The sequence below is a fragment of the Macrobrachium rosenbergii genome, chromosome 1 (genome assembly GCF_040412425.1).
Source record: "Macrobrachium rosenbergii isolate ZJJX-2024 chromosome 1, ASM4041242v1, whole genome shotgun sequence".
In the NCBI taxonomy this organism is placed as follows: domain Eukaryota; kingdom Metazoa; phylum Arthropoda; class Malacostraca; order Decapoda; family Palaemonidae; genus Macrobrachium; species Macrobrachium rosenbergii.
This window is the reverse complement of record NC_089741.1, coordinates 55,501,858-55,514,357: the sequence shown is the minus strand read 5'-3', so window position 1 is coordinate 55,514,357 and position 12,500 is coordinate 55,501,858. Positions and strand designations below refer to the sequence as shown.

The 12,500-nt window shown below is 36.4% G+C and overlaps 1 protein-coding gene across 26 annotated transcripts in view; it reads right to left on the bottom strand.

The window, feature by feature from the left end:
- Positions 1–12,500, bottom strand: part of da (daughterless) — a 624,884-nt gene that overhangs the window by 491,156 nt on the left and 121,228 nt on the right. For 7 of the 26 annotated variants that reach the window (XM_067103439.1, XM_067103431.1, XM_067103456.1 and 4 more), the window contains exon 1: positions 2,783–4,423. The exons of 18 other annotated variants lie outside the window; for them this stretch is intronic. In XM_067103439.1, coding sequence (XP_066959540.1) covers positions 2,783–3,442 — 660 coding nt within the window. In that variant the 5' untranslated portion in view covers positions 3,443–4,423. Of the gene's footprint in view, positions 1–2,782; positions 4,460–12,500 lie in introns of those variants that run through there. One more of the 26 variants, XM_067103475.1, reaches the window with a different exon arrangement.

Below are 12,500 nucleotides of genomic sequence, written 5' to 3'. Positions count from 1 at the left end.
AGTCATAAAATACGTGGACGTAAAAGACCACAATAAAACAAATTATTAGAAAAATATTTTAATAAAGTTGAAATAAATACTGATAACCTATGAGGCTATAATACATTAAGGACTTATTTATTCATAATAATAATAATAATAATAATAATAATAATAATAATAATAATAATGAGATACTGAACCCTGTTAGCTTAGACAACCATGAGAATAGCAATACTAAGGAACTATTACTGAGCCACAATATTGATACTGAGGACCTATCAGATTACACAGTTCTGTAATGAAAACGATACTGATGACCTATTCAAGGTATAAAGATCTATAAGAAAAAAAAGATACTGGGGCCCTATAAGCATATAAAGATCTAAAATAAATGATCCTGAGGACCTATTACGTTATCAACATCTATTATGAAAAGATACTGAGAATGTAATAAGATATAAAGAACTATAATAAATAAAAGTACTGAGGGCCTACCATGTCACACAGACCCAAATAAAAATGTTCGTATTTGGCCATAAAAAAAGCTTGATAAACAGAGTTCTTAAGTCAAACAGAACCATAATGACAACGACATTAAGGAACCATTACCTCAAGCAGCAATAATAAAATACGACAGGAGGTCTATTAAGTTACCAAGGGAAGAGATCACATGAGCCACTTCGGTCCTCAAAAGCCAGAAAAAAAGGTATCGAGGACTTATTTGGTTGCCAAAAGTCACAATGAAAAGTTTACTTAGAACCTATACGGTCATGAAGAGCCAATATAATAGGTCTTCAGTATCAATATCATTATCATAATATTTCAGGCATCACGAAAATAAATTAAATTTTCCACCCAACTAAAAAACATTCAAGGATAATAGAATATTTTCACAATCAGTTTGAGACACCAAGCACTTATTCGGTGTAGAAAATAAATGTCTGTGGCATACACTGAGCAAAAAGTTTTCCTTACTTTAAATGTACACACAGACCAAAGCACCTAGATCTTAAAATAATTGTCCATGTAGGGACTGCAATAAAGTTTAATGGGGAGAAACCGGAAGCAAAGTACGAAACTGCAATTCATCTAACGCTTTTTTCAATCATATAATTGAATCTGACCATACCATTAGTAAGCCTGGGACTAAAAGGATATTTAAGTCTAATGAATCACCCTTAATTACTAGTTTTCCAGACCGTGAATTTTTAAATTGAACACGGCCCTAAGGACAGCTGTCATTAACTTGCTACCCCTTAGTGCAATTACGTTCTTTCAGCTTTTGTGTTTTATTCTCCAGTAGTTTGTACATTTTTTTTTTTTTTTACATTTTGTTAATGTATCTTGAATACTTCGGATGTAATTTTAAATATATATGACAATTATACTAAGCCCAGCGTACTTGGGCAAAAGAGGGTGTAGGGAGGGTGAAGCAGCGATGACAAACTTGATTTCCTCAATATGCGAATTGGCATTTAGAGAATTCCTTGTGATTCTTTACAAGAAGACTTTATGAGAAACATATTTAATAATAATTGAGAGCAATTTTGTGACTAAATATTACTAGAAATAGCATATGAAAATATCAATTAAGACAATGTGACACATTCTTTCCTCACCCGTTATCAAATCTGCGTTTACCCTAGGGGATGGTGGAGGAGGAAAACAATTATAGCTTTGGTTAAGTAGCGCAGGGTTAATCCTTTTCATTAAGGGACATCCGTACTTTATTACCGAGATAAAATTTGGCAGTATGTAAAATATGAAAAAAAAGTCCAAAAAAAAAAAAAAAAAAAAGACCACTACAAACAAAGACGATGTGAAGAAACATTTAAAAACTATTAACTACATGTTTTATTTAATATTAATATTACTTAAAAGGAAAGAGAGTTAACTGTAATTAGTTAATATTTAAATTTTATTTAATTTTGCTCACATACAACATCTTCATGTCTGATACTAACTTATCGTTCTCAAAGGAAGCGTGAACTCTAAACTCTCCTATTTATAAGAAAAAGAAAACGAGGAAATATCACGGAGGATTATGACAGATCGAGGTCGAAGGAAAGGGTATCCATAATCCGCGAGTTTCCTTCGAGAAACGGAAATAATGTCAACAGCGAAAGGTGACTGGGGGGCCCCTTTCTGACTGACTGTGCATTTTAACTTTTATCAACTAAGCTAATGTGACTTGTGTGACCGACTCGGCATTTTACACAATGAAGAAAACTTTCAAAATACAATCTATTCCTCGATTATGTGGGGTTTTGACATTGAGTATGGCAGTGAGTGTTAACTATAAAAAATGTAAAAGATTGTGAAGTAATTTCATTTCAAACGGATTTCCGGGCGACTTACACCAATAAAAGCACAAATTCACCCATTACTTTGGGTTTCTAGAAGGACACGACAAATTGTCAAAACTTCTCTGGGGTCTACCGGATTCGGTAAATTATAGAGATAAATTTATTTTCACGTTATCTGTCTCATCCAAGCTTAAGCATGTATACTATTCATGCCCAACAGGTTTTCGTTACAGAAGGATGCAAATTTTCTACTCGAAGCAAACTCTCTAGCTCGTATTTAGCAGTATTTAAGATCACACAGTCTTTTGATGTCGCTCCTACAGAAATTCTTTCAGCAACCATGTATTCCTGTCCTACTTCTTGGGACAGGAATACATAAGTAATTCATGTCTAATGGATATGTAGACTTTAAGTGACAAAATAAATGTCACCTAAAACCCCGGAATGAGAGAGAAGAGGCAAGTGTGAATGAATAATTAGTCAGTGCGAATTACCTGGAATGGGAATGTGAGGGTCGAGAAGGGCGAGGGGAAGACATCTCGATGCTCCGGAGGGTGAAGATGATGAGGCTGAGGTACTGTCGAGTGGTGGTGATGGACATTCGAGGTCAAACCAGAAGAGGGCGAAGAATACAACGACGGCGGGAAAAGGTTGGTCGTCGAGGGCAATGCATAAGGTCCCGTGGGCAGGCTGTACGGGTCCGACTCTAGGGGATTTTCCGTTTTGATAGCACCGCCCGCGGCAGTGCCACCGCCGCCGAGGCTTCCCCCGTGGGTGACGCCAGAGGAGGGAACATTACAGGAAGTCGACGATGAAGAAGACGAGGAGGAGGGCAGCAAAGCGACAGCTGCAGGGAGGCCTCCGGAGAGACCGTCATTCACCTGCTGCTGGTGTTGCTGATGGAGAGCATCCGACGACGACCCAGTAGCCTGGGGGCCTCCGCCCCCTCCTCCATCGTCATCGCGATCGACACAAGCGCTCGCACCGGCACCTCCTTCGTCACAACCATTAAGTAGAGGAGCGACGCACGGGCTCTTGGCCGTGCCCCTGGGAGAAGTGTGGGAGAGTGTCGAGTTGCCCCCCGCCAGCATACTGCCTGAAGGCTCCACCAACAAGGCGGCAAAAGAGCGCTCACTCAATCCCGGCTCGAGCATACTAAATTAAGGCGCCCTATAAACCTTGATTGCTCTACCACACTACACACACACAGCGGGCGCACTAACGCTCTTTCGACGCTCACATGAAGCATACATAAAGCATAGGCACTTTGAAAGGGGTCAGATGTCAAAGCAACTATTTCACACATACACTGTAACCATATACTTCCAGAGAAGCAACGCCAGTACTCATTTCTGACAATCATAAACAAACACAAAGTGAATATTCAAACTGCAGTTGAAGTACCATGTTGCTCCTAAAACAAACAGACACGAAGAAAAGTTCTCTTTATCCATATCACAGTATCACTTCAACCTCTTCAGCGATGATCTATTCATTCCTAACGTTTAGCTATTTCTAATTTGCATAAGCATTTTCCTAAGAAACACAAAAAATCCCTCTTTGCAACTGTAAATCAAACACTTGGCACAGCACTGGTTTCAAAATAGTCCAACAAAAAGAATTCGAAACATTTCATTTTCGTAAAAGTATAATTCGGGTCAATCCGGAAAATCTTGAGCGGTTCCGTCATCCGGCGACGTCAAGAAAGACGAGAATGGGTTTGCCCTTTTCCGTTCCTTGAAAATCCATCGTCTCTTCAATTGGATAATGATAACTCTCTCACACTCAACGAGAGAACAAACCGCGGTGGTATATGCACAATCTTTATCGTTAACAATTCTGCACCCAGACGGGCCGTCTTAGAAAAAGGCCCTCCGAGGGTTGTCGCAGACAGAACCACACGCGTGCCACGAAGGAACGGGGACTGGCGGCAGCGTTTCTCCTGATGGAGGAGATAGTGGTAATGGGGGACCCAGATGGCAAGTCCTACTGGTATTGGTGGTGGTGGTGGTGGTGGTGGGGGTCGCACTAGCAAACTGACAGCGTGGCGCTCGGTGTAGGAGGATGCCGTATGGCTGAGGCGGTGGGCTGGTCTGTCGCCTGCGTGCGCGCCCATCTAACGACACTTGACTACTGACTGACCTCCTTGATGACAGGCAGCAGTCCCACTCGACAGGGACACGTCCCTCACGCTTCACTCAAAACGCCCCCACCCACCCACTCAGCCAAATGATACAATACTCGTCCTACGTATCACTTTTTGCAATTCAACTTTTCTTTCCCGCATATAATTAGAGAATATTCTTCTCTCTTTTTTTTCGCATTGAAGGCTTACATCTGATTCAGAATAATTAACTACAGCTGCCCAATAATTACCCAGACCGAATCTTTTGAAACACAGTTTCATATGCTTCCAAAGCCCGAACAGAGAACCTGAAAGTAATACAAGAGGCAAAACAAATTCCAAAACAATACAAACAAAACAAACCACCCACTTCTCCCGAATGAGGTCACGTGGGTTGCATCTCCCTTCTGCCCTTCCAACTCCTAATCGGCGGCCATCACATCATGAAGGCAAATCAATAGCCCAGGTTAAGAGTATGTTAACACTGCACGTAACGCCACTGGTAGTAACAACATCCAAATAAATGCCTTATGGGCAACACACAGCAAAAGTGACAAAATAAAGGCGCTAAATGCTTTGCAACGTGTGCGCTTCCTCTACAGTTACTGACAGCAACTTTAAATAGGATAATGCACTTCACTGAAAACGACTAAAATGAAAATGGTTTAACGACGTGACTTAAAACGAGACAGCAAATAAAAGCAAACCAAAATAAACAAACCCACAAAGGATCATCGAAGGAACGGCAACGTAGTCAGTCATGACTTACAAGAGGCCAATACAACAGAAGTCTCGAGGGACTGTTAAGGAGTTTCATGTGCCGATAACCGCTGATAATTGCTTCTTACGCATACAGGATGTTAGAGCTTTATGTAGCTTGAGCAAAGGAAAGTCATGGAGACGGGCGAAGTACATGTTATGTAACACTGCAAAACTTACATGAATATCTGATGTATTTGTGTGTATATATACAGTATACATATATATATATATATATATATATATATATATATATATATATATATATATATAATATAATTATATATATATATATATATATATATATATATATATATATATAATAATACTGTATATATATGAAGCCTGAAGTAGTTCTTTACAGGAGGTGGCTCAAAAAGAAAAGCAAAATAGTCAGTGAATTATTCATCCTATAGCTGCTGATTCAAAGATGATCTCCCTGTGGAGAAAACTTCCTTAACATTAGCCACTTTGTATACCTAAAAAAAGCCACATCAGCATCACGTTGCATTCCTTTATAAAAAAAAAAAAAACTGCGCAATTCGCCTCTGTATCTTACTCGCACACACGCTCGCTTCCTGGAGAGTGGCAACTGTCAGTTCAGCGACTCGTGTGCCATTCCTTCTTCACGCACTTTTTAGGAGTGAATTATACACGATTTTCACTTATTTACTGTTCTACATTCTTTTCACATGGCCAAACCATCTCAAAACTCTCTGATCCTTTTTTTTTCACGTGAGCAATCATTTTCTCCATTTGCTGTATCAAAATTTCTCACTTTTTTTAATTCATAAGACATTTTCAACTTTATCTCTTTCAACTGCGATATGCAAACAATTCATTACCACAAAGTCGACATGACTAAAATTGACATTTTTTCAGCAAGTATGATGGATCGAGGCATCTGTGCCCAGAACAAAACATTTCAATCCAACCACTACATAACAATGCAAACAAATATGAGAACGTTTAAGGTAAGCAATATATTAATAATTTATGCACAATTTTCTGGACCACCTTCAGCATTAATAGAACTATTAGGATTAACAGGCAAAATAGAATAAATGGTAATATTAAGAAACTTGTTAATTGCAAATATGCTTTCACAACATCAACGATCAATCAAGCCAAAATTGCTAGGGTTTTTTTTTTAATAGTTTTGAGAACAGTGAACACTCTTTTAACACACGACACATTTAATGACTACAACTTTAATTCTAAAACACTCTTTAACACACGACACATTTAATGACTATAACTATAATTCTAAAACACTCTTTAACACAAGAAACATTTACTGACTATAACTATAATTCTAAAACACTCTTAACACACGACACATTTAATGACTATAACTATAATTCTAAAACACTCTTTAACACGCGACACATTTAAACGAATATATAACTTGAATTCTAAAACAGTCTCAGAGAACTAACAAAATATAAGCCATATACTTGTTCACATCCCTTACTTAACCTCTACTGTTTGATAGAAAGCATCAAACTTACAACCATTTCCCCTACACAAATGACTTCAGCGCAAACAACACCAACAACAACAACAACAACAAGACACCTAATGCACTCTTCCCTCTAACGCCATTTGATCATTTACACAGAAATCCTAACGACGGCAATAAAAATATATTCTTAATATTTTAAACTTCGGGTTTTATGAGAGTCCCCAGGTCATTGTTTCCAGACTCATTAAGCCTTCTTTCACGATGGAACGTTAATTACTGGATGGCTCTGGCCATTACGTCTAATCAAACTTACCCGCAGAATTTCAGAGTATGATTTACCGAAATAAAAATTTTTTTCGACCATCAATCTACAGAAATTATATCTTTACGGATATTGTAAAAATATAATATAATATACACATTACTTTATATATATATATATATATATATATATATATATATATATATATACATATATATATATATACATATATATATATATATATATATATATATATATATATATATATATACAAACTAAAAGGACCCTCCATTCAAACTGGATGGTATCAAATGTATTTATCAGAAAAGTTACAAGCTTTCTTGGACAAACAGTCCACATTATCAAGTGAGTCCTTTTAGTAATTCTACTAATGCACAGAACAATTGTGTAATTGATAAAGTTAATATATATATATATATATATATATATATATATATATATATATATATATATATATATATATATATATATATACTAATTTTTAAAATAGTTATATACAAACGAGAAAATCCTTAAAAGGTAAATCCACTGGATTCAAAAAGATTTTATTATTACTTTATACAAAAGTGGCTAAGCAAGGAGGGGCATATGCCAGCCCAGCTCAGTGCTAGTCCCAAGCCCGGATAAATAGGGAGGGATCGGGCCACAAAAGACATCCATCCGTCAAACATCCGCCAAAACCAATTATGAAATGAGCTGGTCAAGATAAAAACAGCTGGAGTGAGCTCATTAAAAACAGCAACTCCGACGAGAGATACGCTGAGAATTATTATTATTATTATTATTCAAAATGAGCTCACATTTAAGAAGAACATAAACAAAAGTTCATCAACCTATTATGGACGCTTCCGCAGAACATATGTTCACAGGGGAAAAGAAACAAAAAAAGTGGTTTGATGGTAGCAAAACATGTGATGACAAAAAAAATTACAACCTACTTAGACTGACGGAAATAACAATAACAAGTAACTGGCGTCACAAAACCAATAACGGTGTATCAACGCCGACCGATCTAAGAATAAACAAAATACACAACACCCATGATTTCAAATGAATCGAAAATCTTCAGCCAAAACTGCAACATTTCGTTATCATTTTCGTTGCAACCTATCGGCGCATAATTACCCCCTCACAAGGAATCCTGACAAAAAAAAATCTATTGATGACAAAGAGGACACAGTTGGGCATCTTGAATTTTTCAGAAACTCTTGTCGTCTGATTAACATCGCCGATTCCGGATGATCACGACTGCAGCACGGAAAAATATCCAAGGGGAGGTGAATTTTATCTGTGTTTATTCGCCTACGCTGTGATGATGATAATCGTCCCTACCGATTCAAATGCATTAATGGTCCAAGAAAACAAGAAAGAGCTGACCCTATGTATGTGTATATATATTATATATACATACATACACATAAATTGTATATACTGTATATATATATATATATATTATATATATATATATATATATATATATATATATATATATATATATATATATATATATATTGTTTTGGTAGTTCAGACCTCTCAGGTGACGAACCACTTCATTATAATTCCCCTTCGGTATTATTTTTATGAGGTAGAGCAGAACTGGATATCAGACTACTTTTGTAGCTTGATGGTTGCGTATAAAAATCAAGGTGATATGATATATATATATATATATATATATATATATATATATATATATATATATATATATATATATATATATATATATATATATTAATGATGATATAAATTCACACACACACACACACACATATATATATATATATATATATATATATATATATCTATATATGTATATATATATTATGATGTGATATAAATTCATATATATATATATATATATATATATATATATATATATATATATATATATATATATATATATGTATATATGTATATATGTATATATATATATTATTACACATTTTTTATTTTTTATATATGTACACATACATACATACATACACATATATATATAATATAATTTTCCTTTTTTCACCAACGGTTATGTGATATAAATTCTTATATATGTATGTTTTTTCTTTCTTTTTTCACCAAAGACTTTTTCTCCTGAGCGGGGATGGAGCCTGAGTCTGGCGTAACCCCTCCAAGTTTTGGGGAGGTTGCTAGCCCCTTGGTCTGTCCCTAGGATGTTCAATTGGCTTAAATGCCGACGGTATCTAGTTTTCCTTGGTGGTCACCCATCCAAGACCAACATTACAGATATTCTAGGAGAGAGAGAGAGAGAGAGAGAGAGAGAGAGAGAGAGAGAGAGAGAGAGAGAGAGAGAGAGAGAGAGAGAGAGAGCTAGAAGGAAAATATACATTTGAACAGGTACCAAAAACCTATCAAAACAATGTCTAGTGCTATAAAAACGCTGAGAAACACGAAGACTTCCTTTTTTTCTAATATTTTATCTAGAGCACAGCTATCACTGCTGAAGAATATTCATTGTTTTTTACTGAAAACCCACAAAATCGTGCCATTAACAGTTTAACACCACTGAAATATCAGAAATCGGGGAGAGAGAGAGAGAGAGAGAGAGAGAGAGAGAGAGAGAGAGAGAGAGAGAGAGAGCTCATCATATCTTCAGTCCTTGTATTTTGAGCTAAGTCGGAAATCATGATATTTAAGGAAGCTCGTACCACAGTACTGAAAAAATATCTATTGACAGAAACGGACAATAAAAACCGGTTAACAAGTACCTCTCCATCGAAAAAATGTTAACAATAACTAATTCACGTTTCATTAACCCTTTGGGACTGCGATGTCACATGCAACGCACTAACAATGTGATCAAGTGTCACATGATATTTTCATAAATTCTTTATAATCGCGTAAATAAGTCTTAACAATGAAACTCGAGACTGATGTCACACAATACTTGCTTCATGAGAGGAGTGCACTGCAAGGACGGGTATGACTCAAGGATGCTTTGTAGACCTTCTGGTGAAAGGAAGTGAGGGTTGGACCATGAACCCAGAACTGAAACACGTGCTTGAGTTTAAAAATTTTACCAGTAAAGTTTTCAGGTACTTTTCAGGTACCTCTGATTCCTTAAGGTTTCATCAAGTTTTTTTTTATTAACGCTATTGCATGTCACGAACGAAAAGACAACTGAAAGCGCATTTCTATTGAGAAGCTTCTCATCAAAAGAAAATGGATATGTTACATTATTCTACACCAAGAATTATTGTATTGGTCAAGGAACAATGAGTATCAAGTAGCAAGGTGCTTAAAGATGTTGACTTTAAACTGTTTCAAATATCTTTCCATGACTAATTTCAATGTGGCCAACAGAACACTTGCAGGGGCAGGATAAAAATCTGCATGAGCTGAACCAAAATCTCGTTTTGGATGAAGGGATGCTTCCAGTCAAAGGTTATATTGTCAATGGAAGTGTAAAACATATAAAAAAATGTATATATTTTAGATGAGGCTAACACCGTGTATGTGTTTGATTTTAATGGCTGATCACAGCAAGAGTCCTTCACATTATGAAATTGTTTTCGTTGATGGAGCGACTTTTTTGGGGAAAGGTACCATGTCTTTATTGAAAGTTACTAGAATTCTGTGATATTGATGGAAGATTATTTACACTAGTGGCACTTCTTCAACTGGAAAGAGGAAACCAAAAGCAATGAGGCAACAGAAAAAAAGATCTTTTATGTGATATTCTGCAATGACAAGTACAAAACCTAATTTGCTGGACGGACACCAGGTTGGTGAACGTTATTGCAAACCTACAAGGTACCGAAAATAAATATTACGAGCACCTGAAGACAATCAACAACTAGGATAGTCTGAGCTGCATGTTTACAAACGGCAGCGGTCATAAAGGAATATATTCAGTATATGCATGGAGTGAACCAGTCTGACCAAATGATAACTGGTCATAAATTATGTTCATGGACTTGCTGCAAATGCCAATGCAGAATTCACCTGCGCTTTACTGTAAGTAGTTTCTCGTTGGACGAGTCGATAGAGTTGTCGGCTAGCACTCGCTAGGCCCGAGTTCGAGTCTCCGGCCGGCTAATGAAGAATTAGAGGAATTTATTTCTGGTGATAGAAACTCATTTCTCGCTATAATGTGGTTCGGATTCCACAATAAGCTGTAGGTCCCGTTGCTAGGTAACCAATTGGTTCTTAGCCACGAAAAATAAGTCTAATCCTTCGGGCCAGCCCCAGCAGAGCTGTTAATCAGCTCAGTGGTCTGGTTAAACTAAGGTATACTTATTATCATACTTTACTGTAAGTAAACAGTATATAGAAACACATTATCACATCTGCAGTTCCTTAAAAGGCTCTCCTTGATTTTAACCCATAAGACTGGCAAACTGGGGTTTGTCGGCACTCTACTGCCACTTCTGATGACAGTCCCCTTTGCTAGCACTCTTGCCAAGGAGGAGCTGTTAATGATCTTACGGCAATAAAATGGAAGCCCAGGTTCTATAACCCTCCAAATCGCCCCTTCCCTGGTTTACTGAACAGCCATGAAACGTTTCACTATTTTCAGGGGGCAAAGGAAACAGTGCATTACCTAATATAAGATCAGAACCCAGATAGAAATGTTGTATCGAAGTATATAGTGCTAGATCCTTGTGTACACCAATCAGAAAATTACTGCATAATATGCCTTACAAAGCGGGTTTAATAAAGCACTCACGCCTGTTGCATTTTCGAGGCCGTCAAGGGTGTAAATACAGCACCCTTGTTCTATCCTTAAGGGACATCACCTTTCAAGAGCACAGGTATTCACAGGTCAGTGAAGAACAAGATCTTTCGGCGAGTACCCATCAAAAAAATAATTCATTTATCTAAGATTAATAAAAATGTATACTTAACATACAGCCTACTCAGCAATATGGCCACTGTTATTTGGTACATATATTTACACAATATACCTTATTACATATTTCTATTTATTTGTTTTTTATAATATTTTCATTACAGTTTCAACACTATCACTGTTTGTTGTGGAGGATAATTTCACAAACAAACCACACAACCCTTTCTCTTTAACACAAGCAATGATAATCCAGCCTACAATTTTAAGGAGAGTGCTTCTGGCGTTTCATTGCGCAATGGCACACAAAATGGCAATAAACTACATAGCATTCCGATGGCAATTTATTGAAATTTTGTATAGCAAAAATTTACGACCTTTGCTCATTTGTTCTCTTAGAGCAAGCAAATGTTTCTTTTGCAACAAAATAAAGACTTTTTAGTTTCCGCTAACTTCGACTCCTTTTTGACTTACTACTTAATAGCTAACATTAAAAGCAATCAAATATATTTTATTCGAACGGATTTTTTTTGTGCTATAACATGGCGTAAAAAATTACGTACATGATATCCTCTCACTTTATCTTTGGTAAATAGTTTTTTCAGCAAACTATAGGAAATTTTATCAGCTAACTTCAAATCTTAACTCCGACTTTATTTTTGTCGTTTTCCTTTTTTTTAATATATGCGACAAACAACAATTAATCAACCTGAAACACCGATTTAGTAGATAAATTGATGTTTATAGAAACGAAGCCAATAGAGGCACCAGACCTC